Genomic DNA, 15254 nt, shown 5'->3' with positions numbered 1-15254 from the left:
CACACTCATGACTGCTTCTCATCACTAACTACTATAGTCCTTCTATTGTTGTTGTTTTAGTTTTACTCATATAGTAATTAAAGAAGTTTTACCAAATTCTTTTTTAAGTATTATAAAAGTCCAGTCAATATAAAATATGCAATAAGTAAGGTGAGTAAAGTGATGAATCGAAGTGAATTTAAACAAATAAAAAACCTTTTATCATTAACAAGACAGGTGATTCATGTTTCCTTTATTACACTATAATATGACTTCTGAATGAACTTTGATAAATAGATAATAATTATGTCTCATCACTATTCTAGGAAGAAACTGCAATTTTGCAAGTATTACTATATGTTGAACCTAGAAGTTTTTACCAGTGGGAGGCTCCTTTGCACAGGATACCGGCTAGATTATGGGTACCACAATGGCGCCTGTTTCTGCGGTGAAGCAGTAATGTGTGAGCATTACTGTGTTTCGGTCTAAAGGGCGTCGTAGCTAGTGAATTTACTGGGCAAATGAGACTTAACATCTTATGTGTCAGGGTGACTAACGCAGTTGTATTGTAATGGCAGGACGTACCAATAAACAGCAGGTGAACGTCCGGCTCGTCTCATCCCTTATTTTCATTATAAAAAACAGTCTCGGGGGAATCATAGAGGGAGGGCTGATCAAAATCTAATTTAAATGAAACAGAGGATTACTGTAACTGCTTCTACTTTTTAATTTAAAGGTATTGGAATAACAATATAATATATACAGGGTGGCCGAGAAGTTGACGTCCAAAGCTAAAATTTGAAAGCCTCATGGTGATGAGTATCCGAATCACCCCTATGTATGTTCTACGATTTTGCGTATTTTAGGAGATAATCATTTTTTTCCCCTTTTATCCGCCTTTTTCACCTAATTGTGGTTTGGGACTTTTTTCTAATTTTTTTGAACACTTTTGGTAAATTTTATTGTTGATAATTATTAACTACAGTTGCAATAACCACATAAGAAACTATGAATAGTTTACACAATGCGGAACTAGATTAGAATTGAGTCGTAAGTTCAAGATAACTGCTCCAGCTAAATTCATGAAAATGTTCAAGGTATCAAATAAAAAATAAAATGGGGAGCCTATGGCTTCTAACTATTTTTAAAAACTTAAAATTCAAATTTTAGCTTTGGACGTCAACTTCTCGGCCACCCAGTATATATCGCACATAAGCATACCTATATCTTGAAGTTTATTATGATCATGTTATGCATGTGTAGGCCTATTCTCGTAACAAAACTTGAATAGTATCGAAACGACCTTATGTGAAAATGTTAAATTTCGTATACTATTAACAACACAAATTGAAGGTTCAATTCCGATTCTGATGAAGTTACGTTACGATTTTGGGAAATAGTATGATGCGTATTCTCATAACAAGATGGAACGTCAATAATTGTTGGGAGATGAGTATTCTGCAAAATTTTGACGTTTGGTTGAGTTTACAATATGTTTACAAAATGAAGCATCATTGAATAGATTACCATTTTAATTGTAGTACAATTATTTTAGATTTGTTTACTTTTTTTTTATCAAAATAAGGGACGAGACAATCAAGACGTTCAGCTGATGGTAATTGCGCCCTGCCAAAGTTGTGAGCGGCACTACAATTGCGCTCGTCACCTGGAGACATAAGATGTCAAGTCTCATTTGCCCAGTAATTTCACTAGCTACGGCGCGCGTAGACCGAAACACAGTAATGCTTACATATTACTGCTTCACGGCAGAAATAGGCGCCGTTGTGGTACCTATAATCTAGCCGGCACCCTGTGCAAAGGAGCCTCCCACTGGTGGGACCTTCGAGCGATCTGGTCGTTCAAATAGCGTTGACTCGCAATTCCGATTCAGTTAACGATCTAGGGAAATGATGGGAGAATACGAATCTAAAGCGAAACTTGGATAGGATCGAAACTTAACGTCAATAATTTTGAAATTACTTGAATATATGTAAGGAAAATATATAAGCTTGTTATGCCTACTCAGCTCGAGTTACGTAGGAAAGTAATGACGGGCTATTTTACGCCGCAACGCGACGTCTACTGTGTGCCTATTTTGCGTGGAAAAACGAGTTGGTAGGTCTTTTGTTGTGTGAAGTGTATGCTGTTTCAATAGGTTCAAAAGTGGTGCGGAATTTAAAAACATCTGGGGAATCACCCACGGCTTATTTAATGAATTAATTTAATTGAAATGCCATTTGATTTAAAAAAATAAGGCCTGCTGAGTTTCTAGCATTTATTCTTTTCAAGTCTAGGGCTTTTTAAATGGGTGGATTCGGACAGGTGTTATAAAATCATTTTTTATTTATAAGAGGGGCAAACGGGCAAGAGGCTCATGAAATGGGAACTGGTGAGGCAACTGCCCATGGAGATCCCCCACACCAGGGGCCAATAGGTGCGTTGCGGCCTTTAAGGTGGGTGTATGCTCTTTTCTTGAATGTCCCTAAGTCTTTTTTTATGAAAATAAGGGACGAGACGAGCAGGACGTTCAGCTGATGGTAATTAATACCATTACAATGCAGTGCCCCTCAGGATTCTTGAAAACCCCCAAAAATTCTGAGCGGCACTACAACTGCGCTCGTCGCCTTGAGACATAAGATGTTAAGTCTCATTTGCCCAGTAATTTCACTAGCTACGGGCCTTTCCGACCGAAATACAGTAATGCTTACACATTACTGCTTCACTGCAGAAATAGACGCCGTTGTGGTACCCATAATCTAGCCTCCTGTGCAAATGAGCCTCCCACTGGTTCTGTAAAACAGCAGCTGTGCGAGGCAAAAATTTGTAATTGTGGTATTTATCATTTTGACGTAATGTCCAGTAGTGGAATTCGGCCGCTGGTATCAATCATATCATTCTCAAAAAAAATTGTATTTATAACACTTACAAACAAAATGGTAGAAAAATTAAAATTATTGTTATTTCAAATGAAACATTTAAAAAACACCACTACATTACAATGGCTTCACAATTCACTGATAAATTAGACACAAAAAAAAAATATAAAACTCATTTCCTTCCATAGATAGACTGATTAACACTATATCTGCAATCCACATTTGCATTTCAAGTTAAGTTGCACTATAGCAAATACTTATAACCTTGGCTGTCACTACAAATAATGCCAATAGCAACCAGATAAAAAGAAATTATTAAGTTGAACTATTAACGATAACATTGTAATTAAATATACTTTATCTATTGTGCTCAAACCTATGATAATTCAATTCAATTTAAGCAAAGTTAATTTAAAATTGGTCTTTCTCAATTTTAACACAGCACATATTTTATCATTTGGATAGTAATAGTCAAACCTCAGATAATTTATATGATATCTTGATAGAGCCTCTTGCTGCTAGACAACTGATGACAACAGGCCAGGTTTATTACTTTAGTGTGCTTGACTAGCTACATCATACATTCATGATTTGTATGTCACTTTGTGTTTGTGTGTGTGCATTGCTTCAAATAGAGGTTACTGTCAACTTCAATTATTTTTTTGATGTTTTCACAGCTGTCATAGTCTATCCTAGACATCCTAGACACATAAATAATCTTAAATCCAAACCATTAAGACAATACTAAGTACAATCTGAATGTTTTTCAGAATAAAGTCTGCAAAATTTGTACTAAAAGTACTGTGGGTTGATCTATTTTGAGTTGACTATATTTATATATAAAAACAGATCAGCCTAGCTATCCAATGTGGAAATGCTGCCAGTATTCTAAGTACACACACTTTTTCATAGTGAATGTTTTAATATCATGTTAAGTATTGTAAATAATAGTAATAAGTGTTGAGAAAAATAATACCTCTGCCAGTTCATATGGCCCTCCAGATCCATCATTCAAATTGAGTTTATCAGCGATACAGCAAACAATTTCCTCAGAGCTTGTTTGTTTAGAGGCTTCCACTGAGAGAGCCTCATACTGGGCTGATAAAGCACCAACAAAAACCTGTAAAAGTGTTACAGAATCAGATTTCTGTCAACTAGCATGATTACAGGTCATTCAACTTTGATACCACAGTGTTATGCTAAATATTAAAGATAACAATGTTGAGCCATTGTAAGTGTGTGTGTCGTAACATGTATACGTATGTACACATACTACAATACATAGGCCCTATAAATAAGGTTATATTATTGCTAAATCTAAAAGATTTACAATAATAATTGTTATTTGAAAAATTCATACACTGACATATTTTAAACATTTAGATGTAAAAATAATAAGCATAATTATAGTTTTAGATTAAAAAAATTTTCTTGGAGTGTTTTTATTATGTTAGTTATCTTTGTAAAGAAACAATGCACAAGTTTTTTGGATGCAACAGACATTTTAACTACACTCACAGCTTTCAACAATGGTTTGAGTCATGTATGTTGCATTAATTTTATCCCTCCTTGAGTATGAACTCAAGGGGAATATAAAATCCACTGGTTGAGTGGATGAGAGTTGGGTATACTCAATTTCATATTAAATAACTTGACTTGGGTCATAAATTTTAAGCACTTTTTGTGAGACATATATGTAATATATTGATAAAATTGAGAAATTGTATGGGTTTAATTAATTTAAGATATTTTATTAAATATTCAAATTGTGTTATAAAACCACTAGAAATTTATCTTGTTAATCTCTTCTTCTCTATAAGTAAATGGAAGAAGGAGATGGTGTAATTTTTATTGTTCATCATGTACTAAAAAATGTAGAAAAATAAAATTTACATTTACATAAGTTGATTATTTTAGCCTTTGAAAAATATAATTGATTTTTGTAATGGATTAGCATAATTGTATTGTTAAAATTGATGTAATTTTACTGAATAGAAGAAAAAACCATCTGAAAATCTAAAACTGTTGTATATTTGCCCTGACTGCAGCTTATGGAATAGAGCTCTCTTACAAATGAGTATAAAGTATGCCTTCTATGTAACCTAACCTATAAAAAAAGTATTGTGGAGTTGATAAGACTCATAAATAAAAACTAGTTTAGGTAGATTTAAAAAAAAAAATTGTATTTATGTTACTATCCATGATATCTAATTGATATATATCATATCTTTATATATGTAGCTGTGATTGACTATCTGCATAACTGTGTATAAAGACAACCACTACTTAATATTAGTGCTGGATTAAGCAAGTCCATAGCAAACTCTTTCAGAGCCCTTGGTCTATATTGGAAATAGTAGGTTACCAAGTGTCTGACTTGTCTGAGTTTCACATTTTTGTGACATCAAGTAAATTTAATATACCATAATATCTTGATAAGTTTTACTCTTAAAATTATGCTCAGGCAGAGATGAGTGGGCTTAAATATACTGGGCCTCCTTTCACATGGGGCCCGTAGCGATTGCTACACTTTCTATATAGCTAATTTGGCACTGCTTAATACACATTTTAAGACATTATTGAAGATGGACTTTAGAGCTTAATTCCTCACATCACACAACTAAATTACTTAAATATTTCAACGGCATTACCTGCACAATGTATCTATGATTTTCAGTATTTGCCATTGTACTTCATTGTAGTCTCCTGTAGCTCTAAATTATATTTAGTGTCAGATGTTTTCATGTCATTGTTCCAATTAATTTCGTTGATTTTCCGCGTGCAGATGTATCTCACATGAACTAACTTTCAAGCTCTTTAGTAGTAATCATGGTAACAGCTAACATTTAACTTTGTTTTCTTTTAATGAGTTGCTTTATATTGGGGAATTTAAGAGCAGTGTGTTACGTATTCTAACTCCTTCAATACCTTAAAATTCGAGTTTCTAAATCATTCCACAATAGTCATCTGTACCTAGTAAAGGGCCATAGTAGCCAAAACTAGTAATATCTACAGGTGGGTTCTTCAATTTTTATTTATGATCCGAACTTTAGTTGGTAGGAATACACATAGCACTGAAGGTATAGGCAAAAAACGACTAAGAGAAATCTCAGATGTGGGTCACAAGCAGATTATTACAGGATTAGTCCATCTCTTCTTTATCTAAAATTTGTCACCAACAGATACACTTATCATACATTAATTTTCACAATATACACAACCAAGCACTTTACACTGTAACTAATAATTATAAAATGAGATGCTTTCGGTATTTGCAACAACCTGTTATTTGTCGTAAACAAATCTCATAAATGTATCATATAACGGGAACCGGATTGTAACTACACTAAACATATTGAAATAAAATAATTCAACGTGGAAATTTTTTACACTGTTAAATGTAAATATTTTTTATAAATCTGAGATAGAAAATGCTTTTCTAAACAGTAAAGTGTGCACCACCATTTTTATTTGTATCTGAAATTGAATTGAATCGTGTATCTTTTATATTAACCTAAGCAATTTAAGATCAGTGAATTTCTAACATTATCCTCTAAAAGAAGTGCTGCGTAATTTAGTCGGTTTATATCCATGAGAACAGATTAAAAAGCAATGTCAGTGGCAGGATCCATAGATACGTCTTGTTTACTTTTCAGTCAAAGCGTTTAAGCATGAAGCCACGATGCATCTTAAGTATAACATCACCCAAAAACTTGGAATTAATTTCATGAGATGTTTAAATCAAACCATAAACTGCAAATATATGTTAAATATTACTAAAATATAAATTTGAATTTAACTTACATTAATAATAATTTGAAATATAAATTTTAAAATAACTTTGTTCTTTATTGTTTGAAGGCGTATTTCACAGATTTTTTAAGAAATTGTCTATCAACTCTTGCTCACATAACATTTTTTTTAAATAAAAAGAGGTACTTATCATAATTAGAAAGATTTAATTTAAATTATTGCTTACTTGAATAGGTATTGCCCTTAACCAGAATACTAATAGATTATAATAATGGAAGCCTTAGGCCCAATCTCGTAATCATGTGGTAGAGGTTAATCCGCCTTATAACTTTTCATATTATTTATCAAGACATTAAACAATCCAAAAATAACTTCAAATCTTAGTACTAAGCCCACCAATAACATTATTTTTTTGTTCGATTCTTTTGTTTATTATTTATAGCAGCCAAGATAAACCATTCAGCATCCATCGACCCGAATTGGTTGATTGTTAATTATTATATACATATATGTATATAGATATATATATTAGTAAATTAATATTAGTATTGTATAGTATATTAATATTAGTTAATTAAAACATCAATTTACAAATATTAATGACGACCATTTTGACTGTTAGCTAGTCCATTCTTTCGGTCACTAAAGAAATCAAGTGTATTGATGATAGTTTGTGATACTAAAAGACAAAGTACCATAGATAGAGGACGGATAGAGTATTCGCTTCTTGATAAAATTTTCTGCCACTGCCTCGACCACATAACACTTTTACTCTAACGAGGCCTCGACTTGGAGTATATAGACTTATTTAGAGTATAGGCATACCTACTCTAAATAAATAAAATTAAAATAATGTAAATAATAAACGCTGTTAAAAATCTAGCAATTCGGTCAGTAATAAGAATGGGATAAAATTAATTACTATACTAAGGCTTAGTATCGCCTCTGTATCACAATACTTCCATAACACATGCTTCCTAATACGATATATTTTAACTAAAAACATACTTAGGTACAGTCAGTGTCAAAAAGAAAGCGTCACCCATTGTATTCAAAAACATGGCAACACGCATAGTTACCATATAAATCGATTCACCGAAAATGACCAAATATATAGCCTCATCCAAATTAGTCAAATATATTGGGACACCATAAACGCACTAAATATGTCGCTACACACAACTCGCCAAAATATAGAACCACCCAAATTGTTACATGTTTTGTTCTTACCACCATATATTTTTTGTTCTTTAACTAGAACGTAACTATGCGTGTTGGTACTACCCACGTACTAGGTCACACTAAAAATTTGCGTTACTTAAAACAACAACATGTTATAACCAAAATATTATGTTAATTGCTTTTCAAAATACTCTCCCTTACATTTTAAAAACGTTTTCATGCGATCGAACCATTTTTTAAAACAGGAGGGCCACAGATCTGAAGGCATGTTTCTACGTGCTGATTGGACGCTATCACTGCCTCTTCGGAATTGGTAAAAGTGAAACCTCTCATCAAATCTTTGATTTTGGGGAAAATACAGAAATCACAGCGTGCTAGGTCGGGGTTATATGCAGGATGGGTGACGAGTTGTACTTTTTCAGAAGCTAAAAATGACTTAGTTTTGTGTGAAGTTCGTGCCGTGTGTGAAGAAGCGTTGTCATGATGTAGGAGAACGCGGCTTTTTGGTCGTCTTTTGCGAACTTTTTCTAACACCCTGTGTAAACAAATGGTAGAATACCACTCGGCATAACCACTCTTTTGATCTTCAAGTGAAATTATGCAGATTGGACCCGCAGCTGAGAAAAAATGCGATTATTTTTTAACGTTTCTTCATTTTTGTTGGCCTGTTCTCATTTTCAAACACCCATTCAGAAGATTGCAGTTTTATTTTCGGGTTCAAAACAAACACGTTTCGTCTCCTGTGACAAAGACAGCATAAGAATGACCGTGGTCGTACTTTATTAGCATCTGTGAGCACCATTCCACGCGCCCGCTTCTGCTCCGCTGTAAGTTAATGAGGGATCCAACGGCAACAAAGTTTCCGAACTTTCAATTCTTCGTAAAATTTTCTGAATTTGGCTCATACCAATCCCCAAAAGTCCTCGAATTGTCTCATGGGTAATCCGCGGGTTTCCTTCAACTTACTTCTATTCGACTTGATTCCATTTTCATTGCGTATGTATAAGTTTGATGTGTGATAAAAGCAATTTACAAATTATTTCCCGCCAATTTTTTTTATTACTAAGAAAGTTGCAACGTTTAAAAAAATATAACGTTTGGAAATTCAAATTGTTCCCTATAATAATAACGCTCAGAACGATAGTTTCATTCAGAGTTCCTGTCAATACAGAAGTAACATTATAATTAATGTGTGCGTGAGCGTCACGTACGCTCACGCACACAGACAGCCAAATAATGTTGCAAGTGAAAAGATATTTCCCTAAATCAGTAAATTGTAAGAAATACTAGATTATATGTAATAAAGAAAGAAGAAATAAAATATAAATTAAGAATTTAATAAAAACATCACGTATTTAATTATTGTTGCAACAATTTTTGAAGTGTAAGTAAAGAAGTTCTTTAGAATCGTTGCTTTTTGAAACTCGATGAAATCAAAAAGCGAGACGATAGAGGCTCCGTTCCCAGCTGTATCCGAAGTTCTCGGGGGTGCAGAGAACGAATTTGGGATCATTTTTGAAATCCAAGATGGCCGCCGCGCAAATTTATGATTTAATAATAATAATATAATAATAATATGTCATTTATTTCAGGCATTTTAAACTCATTACAGTAAATTGAATAAGATGTACTTAAAAATAAAATTGTATACATCACAGTACTTAATAATTAAATAACTTAAAACTAAGATTGCCCCAAAGGGGGGTTCGTACAAAAAGTAATGTACTGATAATACTATTTCCGGTTAATGTCACGATGCACCGAAAGCCAGTAATGGCTTATAGGATTCTCTGGGTGCTCAGAGCATACACTGAGAATTTCGTTTTCGGATTCGCGAATGCGAGACCAAAAAGCAGCAACTCGTGATCTTATCACTGCGAAATAATCGGGGACTCTGTTGAATTTCAACGAGAACGAAAACCTCGGATTCGATATCAATATCTACCTATTGTTGAAATAACAAATTTGCGCGGCGGCCATCTTGGATTTAAAAAAAAACAAACTGACGCGTAACCGAAAATCGTGACGATTTGCTATAAAATTTATCTCATATGTCGATAAAGAAGTTTCACTTCAAAAACATACCGACGTATTGAGAAGCTCCTCCTTGAAGTCGGTGAAAAAGAGTGGCCGTTAATGTTCTCACGAGCTCAACTTTTTCCAAACATATGGTAAATTCAGTAATTTAAAAGAAATATTTATAGTGACTATTCAATGTGCTTAGTTTAAACCTAATTGAATTAAGATAATTTGACTTTGATTTTGAATACTCATAACATCATGTGGCGACGTACATTTTAGCCTCAAAAACTATCCCAGCGGAGGAGCTCGGGGTATGTAGTAATTTCATAGCTGGCAACATATTTTTTAATGGCGTCTCTTTGGTTTACAAAGTATTTGGTTTTTTTGACGAAGGAATTAGCTTAAATTAAAAGTTGTGAAATAGTATTTAGGTGTGAAATGTCATTTTCTTATTATAATTTTTATTATAAGACACTTTGTGACCCCCTTTCACTGCACAGTTACTAATTTTTCAATTAAATTTCGCGCGCTGATTGTCCTGGAAGTTGACAGAATGACACTGACGCGGCGGGAAACGTATGTGGTCATAAACGACCACATTGAAATTGCTTCATTTCGCTTGGGCCTACTCGCGTTCTAAGCGTTACTATTCTAAGTGTGCCCCATTATTCAGTGAGTGAATGTGTAATTATTTTTGAGATAAATAAAGTTTCTGAAACCTGAACCTGAAATATGAGCGATGGCTCATAAAGTCATAAAGGGAATCGAATGAGCCAAAACAGGTTAAGTATATTTGTAGAAGCAAGAATTAACACTTTTTTAAGCATGTAGACCAGCCTAGAGTTTGTACACCTGTGAAGGTAGGAACTAGTTGTCATTGGAATCAGCCGGATTTAATCCTTAAAGGCCGGAAACGCTCTTGTGATTCCTTTGGTGTTGCAAGAGAATGTAGGCAGCGGTGATCACTTAACACCAGGTGATCCGTACGCTCGTTTGTCCTCCTTTTTCCATAAAAAAAAACGGTAGTACAGTGTAGAAGTTAACATGCTGATGGCGACTGGCAAGTGATTAGAAAGTCATGAAAAACTAGTTTACAAGGCTTAATTTCATAACAGTATTATAACTAAGCAATGCATAGGTCCAAAATAGGACAAACATACACCCATTGTTTTTTTTTATAAAAGACGAAAGCACTAACTTAGCCCAGCCACGAATAATTTCAGCTGTTTATAAAACCAAACTAAAACCAAATTACTAAAAAAAATGTAACAGTAGAAGTACTTTAACTTGTAGCGCCATCCTATGGACATTTATAGCAAAATCGTTTATTCGTTATACAAAAACAAACAAACATTAATTAGATTTGTAAGATATTTGAGCAAGGGCATAATTACATACAAATAAACGTCTTTCAATTGTATTACTCAGATTATTTATTATCGATTTCACCAGCTCACTATTGAACTAACATTTAACTAGATATTTAAATAAGCTTAACTAACAAAATTGATGGATTTATTTAATATTCTTTGAATAACATTAAACTAAAAGTAAATAAGTAAGTTGTATCAAAATCTCAGTGAACACATATACAATGTCATCTGACATTGTTATTTATAGGTTACTAGCTGACCCGACAGACGTTGTTCTGTATAATATAATAAATAAAATACATTTTTTTTATGAATTTGTCTATAATATTTCAAAGCATCAAGAATTGTTTCGTAAAAAATGCTCCCTGTTGTCATAATGAAATTGATTCACAGCAGAACTGTCAAACCGTGCGTCAATAATATCTCTCACAGAAAATATGTCCATATAATATTGGAAATAAAAATAATTCACTCCATTTAAATCCGTTCATTTGCTCAAGAGTTCATCGCGGACAAACAACGTGTCACGTAATTTATATATATTAAGATAGGTAAACAATAAACCAACATAATTCTTAATTTTATCTATAAGTATTCTTACTTAAGTAATTTTTTAAGGGGTAACTCAGTCTTCTGGCAGCTCGGCTATTTGACTGCAATAATTCTACATCACAATATTTTATAACGAAAAAAATACCTACCAACTTACATAAAATGGTTAACGTAATACTTAAATAACTTAATATTACTAATAAAAATATTACTGTTACATGAAGCACATACATGACACACCTATTACAATTTTTATAACCACTGAATCCCGTTTGCTGTACCAGTAATTAATAAGAATAAATTCATTGTTGCAAAAAAATGAAAACTTTACTATATTATTATATCTTAATGATAACAAAATAAGTAAAGAGACACGTCTTAGTGGAGAACCTTATACCTCTATTTATATCTACTTAGGTATAACAAAATCGTAAGCATATGTCATGGCTATACATTAAATACTTTGTCAAAAATATATACACGTTATTTATATGTTTATCGTATACTTTACAAAAATACTAGGCTAAAAAATTTATTTGATATTTATTTAGCTTACACCAACAAACAGGAAAAAATTATCTCAGAAACGACATTTATCCGAATAGAATGAGATGTTCACTGATTTGTTTTGGTAAGATTCCCGTAACATGTGTTTGTTTCATTCCAATCGGTTCAAAGAAAAAAAACTGAACTCTACGAAGGTGAAGTAGCTTTGTAGTTTTAAAAAATCTTCTGTTAAAATAACAATGTAATAAAATATTATCATAAAAACTACTTAATATAAACAGTTTTATTTAAATTTATTAACATGTATTTTGGTAGTTTGCTTTAAGTATTTGGTAACATACTGGTAACTTATTATCACTTTGGTAATTTGCACTATTGGTAATACATATAAGTTATTAATTATTCATTAAATATATCAGTTATTACCGATTAAGTGTATACCATAATGCATATCGCTTATATTAATCTCACAAATTGTAGTAAGCTTAAGAGATATTAATCATATTTACGTATGGCATTTATTATGGCTTTTAGAACAATAATAATACAACGTCTCAAGCTTGATTCTCTTATCATTTTTCGTGTTGTCAAAAAAATGTGAGATACTTAATAAAATAAAATACCTACGTAATTAAATTAAGGCTTGCTGTGTTCTAAATAATCTGAATATATCATGTGCCTATAATAAAACCGGCTTCCAAACGCATCAGTACAAGAATACCACTATTTCGCGGCTGGAGTGTTGGGAGTACTACTAAATAAACACTTCACATACAGTTAAGTCACTGACACTCTAGAAGTTAAGATGGCCGAAGAAGAAGCCGCAAGAATCATATAAGTCGCCTTCTCCTCTGGTACGCGTCCGTGCGGACGTCTCTCGTAGCTGCCGCAGCCGCAGCGGCTCGCCTCGCGTGCACGCGGCCGTGCTTCGCGAGGTGATCGGAACGAGCAAACCTCTTACTGCACTCCCCGCACCCGTACGGCTTGTCCCCAGAATGACTTCGGCGATGCCGGGCTAGTTCGTCCGATCTCGCGAACCGCCAGCTACATTCTCCCCACGTACACCGATATGGCTTCTCTCCAGTGTGACGACGCAAATGCGCGCGAACATGCGATACTTTCGCATATAATTTACCACAATTCTCAACCGGGCACCGAAACGCACCCAACTCCGGATAATACTTTGGCTCACCCCACGATTGCACTTTTGTTTCTGATACGACACTTTTTTCCGTTTTTGTCACAATTTTAGCAGCCGGCGCACTACCATGATTATATGGTGAAGTAGAGTCCAAGTCTATACCGAGTACGGAAAGCCTACCTAGAGGAATGTCATCATTAATGTCTCCAGAATCAGTCTCTGAACGCGGTGAAGTATTTGATTTATCACTGTTGATGGATTCCAACAAATATTCATCCAGCTCCAAGGTTTTATCCAAATCATCAAAATCAAAGAGCACAGCTGAACTTTCCTCGAGGCAATAGTCCCTACTTGTGTCATTCACGTCACTGATGAAAGCGTCACAATTAAAGCTAAGATCACTGAACTGCCAGTCATCAAAGTCGGAGCCCAAAGAAGTTGGAAGTTCAAAGTTTATGAGACTTTCAGCCGGCGAATATTCGAAAAGTAACTGGTCGTTGAGGACAGCACTCTCCAATGAGTTCTCTTCTCGATACATTATTCTGAAAACAGAAATAAAATTAAAGTTCTATATGAAGAAATAAAATCAAATCGGATCAAATAAAGTGTTATTGATTGAATGCTTACGAGTTGTAATGGAGGTATGATCAATCCTTCATGAGAAACTAGTTGAGTTATGATAATTCGAAAAGGAAGTGACCGTATGATCCGTTGATGTCGACCGGCGCAAGCGGCGCGTGTTGTGGACTGAATGAACATTCATTGACCACTCACCAGCGACTAGTGAGTACTGAGTATCGAGCTTAGTGAACAGCGCAGTCCACGCTTCCACCGGACAAAGTGACGGACACGCGATAACAGCGATCGAAATATTATCACAAAGTCCCAACACGCGGCCGATTATTACAAGCAGACAATTATTTAAATTACTCGCGTATTAGCATATTTATGTTATAACTCTTAGTGCGTCCAGTCGATCCGATAGTACGAAGATAAACTATGCGTCTTATAAGAAAATCAATTAAAAAATTGTTTATGTACGATACGTCGATCATTCACTTTATGTTTATCAAATGTTTCCACGACCTATCAGACAGTTCTTTTACCTCATATTTTTTAATTACACATGGATAATAACTTTTACCAACATAATAATATTATGCTTTATCTGACTTTTGTACACGACTAATAGTTATTATTTCCACACCCTTTTAATGATGAACACAATGTTTTACCCATCTCTGCCTAAAATTGACAGTACGAAGCATATGATTGTACCTACGATGCTACGAGTCAATCATATTATGCGCTTCAAAGGGTCCGTCAGTTTCTCTTGTGACACTATTCAACAAGTTCAACATCATCTGCTGATTTCGGTGTAAACAACTTCTTTCTCTTTAAGACAGTCGTCACTTACATGAGAACATTAAATCAGTGAATGTGAAGCGAGTTTGCTCATTGCTGCATTCCAGTTTTCAGGCGGCGATCCAAATTACAAGATATGTTTGTAGAGCTCTGCTCCTGCAAATGTTAGATTATTTTTATCATAGTTGGCTCTATTTATCTAGAGGTTGTAAAAATGATAATGATTCAGAGTTATATTATCCTTTTTTTTCATTTATAAATAGATTTGATTAATAATCCACATTTTTTCTGCTACGAACTAAATCAATGTAAGGCCACCGATTTTTTTAAAAACCTGATATCTGACGTGAGAATTATTGATTTAAAATAAGGGGTTATTTTTCGATATTTAAGTCAAAATAGGGTGAAAAATAACTAAATATTTCAAATAAAAAGTACAGTGTATTTGGGATATAAAAAGGTAAACTTTTCACCAAATTAAGTGGATTTTTTTTAAAAGATTAA

At 33.8% G+C, this 15254-nt stretch overlaps 2 protein-coding genes across 3 annotated transcripts in view; both read right to left on the bottom strand.

The window, feature by feature from the left end:
- The window catches only part of LOC126973076 (unconventional myosin-IXAa-like), a 57934-nt gene extending 51590 nt beyond the window's left edge, over positions 1-6344 (bottom strand). The window contains exons 1-2 of the mRNA XM_050820197.1: positions 5507-6344; positions 3832-3975 (exon numbers count right to left, since the gene is read on the bottom strand). Of these exons, the coding sequence (XP_050676154.1) occupies positions 3832-3975; positions 5507-5542 (180 nt within the window). The 5' untranslated portion in view covers positions 5543-6344. The remainder of the gene's footprint in view (positions 1-3831; positions 3976-5506) is intronic.
- A 4896-nt stretch (positions 6345-11240) lies between these two features.
- On the bottom strand, positions 11241-14908 carry LOC126973089 (Krueppel-like factor 9). 2 transcript variants are annotated; one of them, XM_050820224.1, is made up of 2 exons: positions 14803-14908; positions 11241-13927 (listed from the first exon to the last, which is right to left on the bottom strand). In XM_050820224.1, the coding sequence occupies exon 2, from the start codon at positions 13921-13923 to the stop codon at positions 13075-13077; it is 849 nt and encodes a 282-aa protein (XP_050676181.1). In that variant the 5' UTR covers positions 13924-13927; positions 14803-14908; the 3' UTR covers positions 11241-13074. The 2 variants fall into 2 exon arrangements, with proteins under 2 accessions (XP_050676181.1, XP_050676180.1); XM_050820223.1 differs by lacking the exon at positions 14803-14908 and adding an exon at positions 14013-14348.
- Between the last annotated feature and the right edge of the window lie 346 nt (positions 14909-15254).

The sequence above is a fragment of the Leptidea sinapis genome, chromosome 28 (assembly GCF_905404315.1).
Source record: "Leptidea sinapis chromosome 28, ilLepSina1.1, whole genome shotgun sequence".
Classification (NCBI taxonomy): Eukaryota; Metazoa; Arthropoda; class Insecta; order Lepidoptera; family Pieridae; genus Leptidea; species Leptidea sinapis.
Note: the sequence above shows the minus strand (reverse complement) of the source record. Positions and strands in the feature narration are given on the sequence as shown.

Bases quoted from the DNA above. Each gene is read 5' to 3' on its own strand.
- LOC126973089 (XM_050820224.1), bottom strand. From the start codon at position 13,923: ATGTATCGAGAAGAGAACTCATTGGAGAGTGCTGTCCTCAACGACCAG.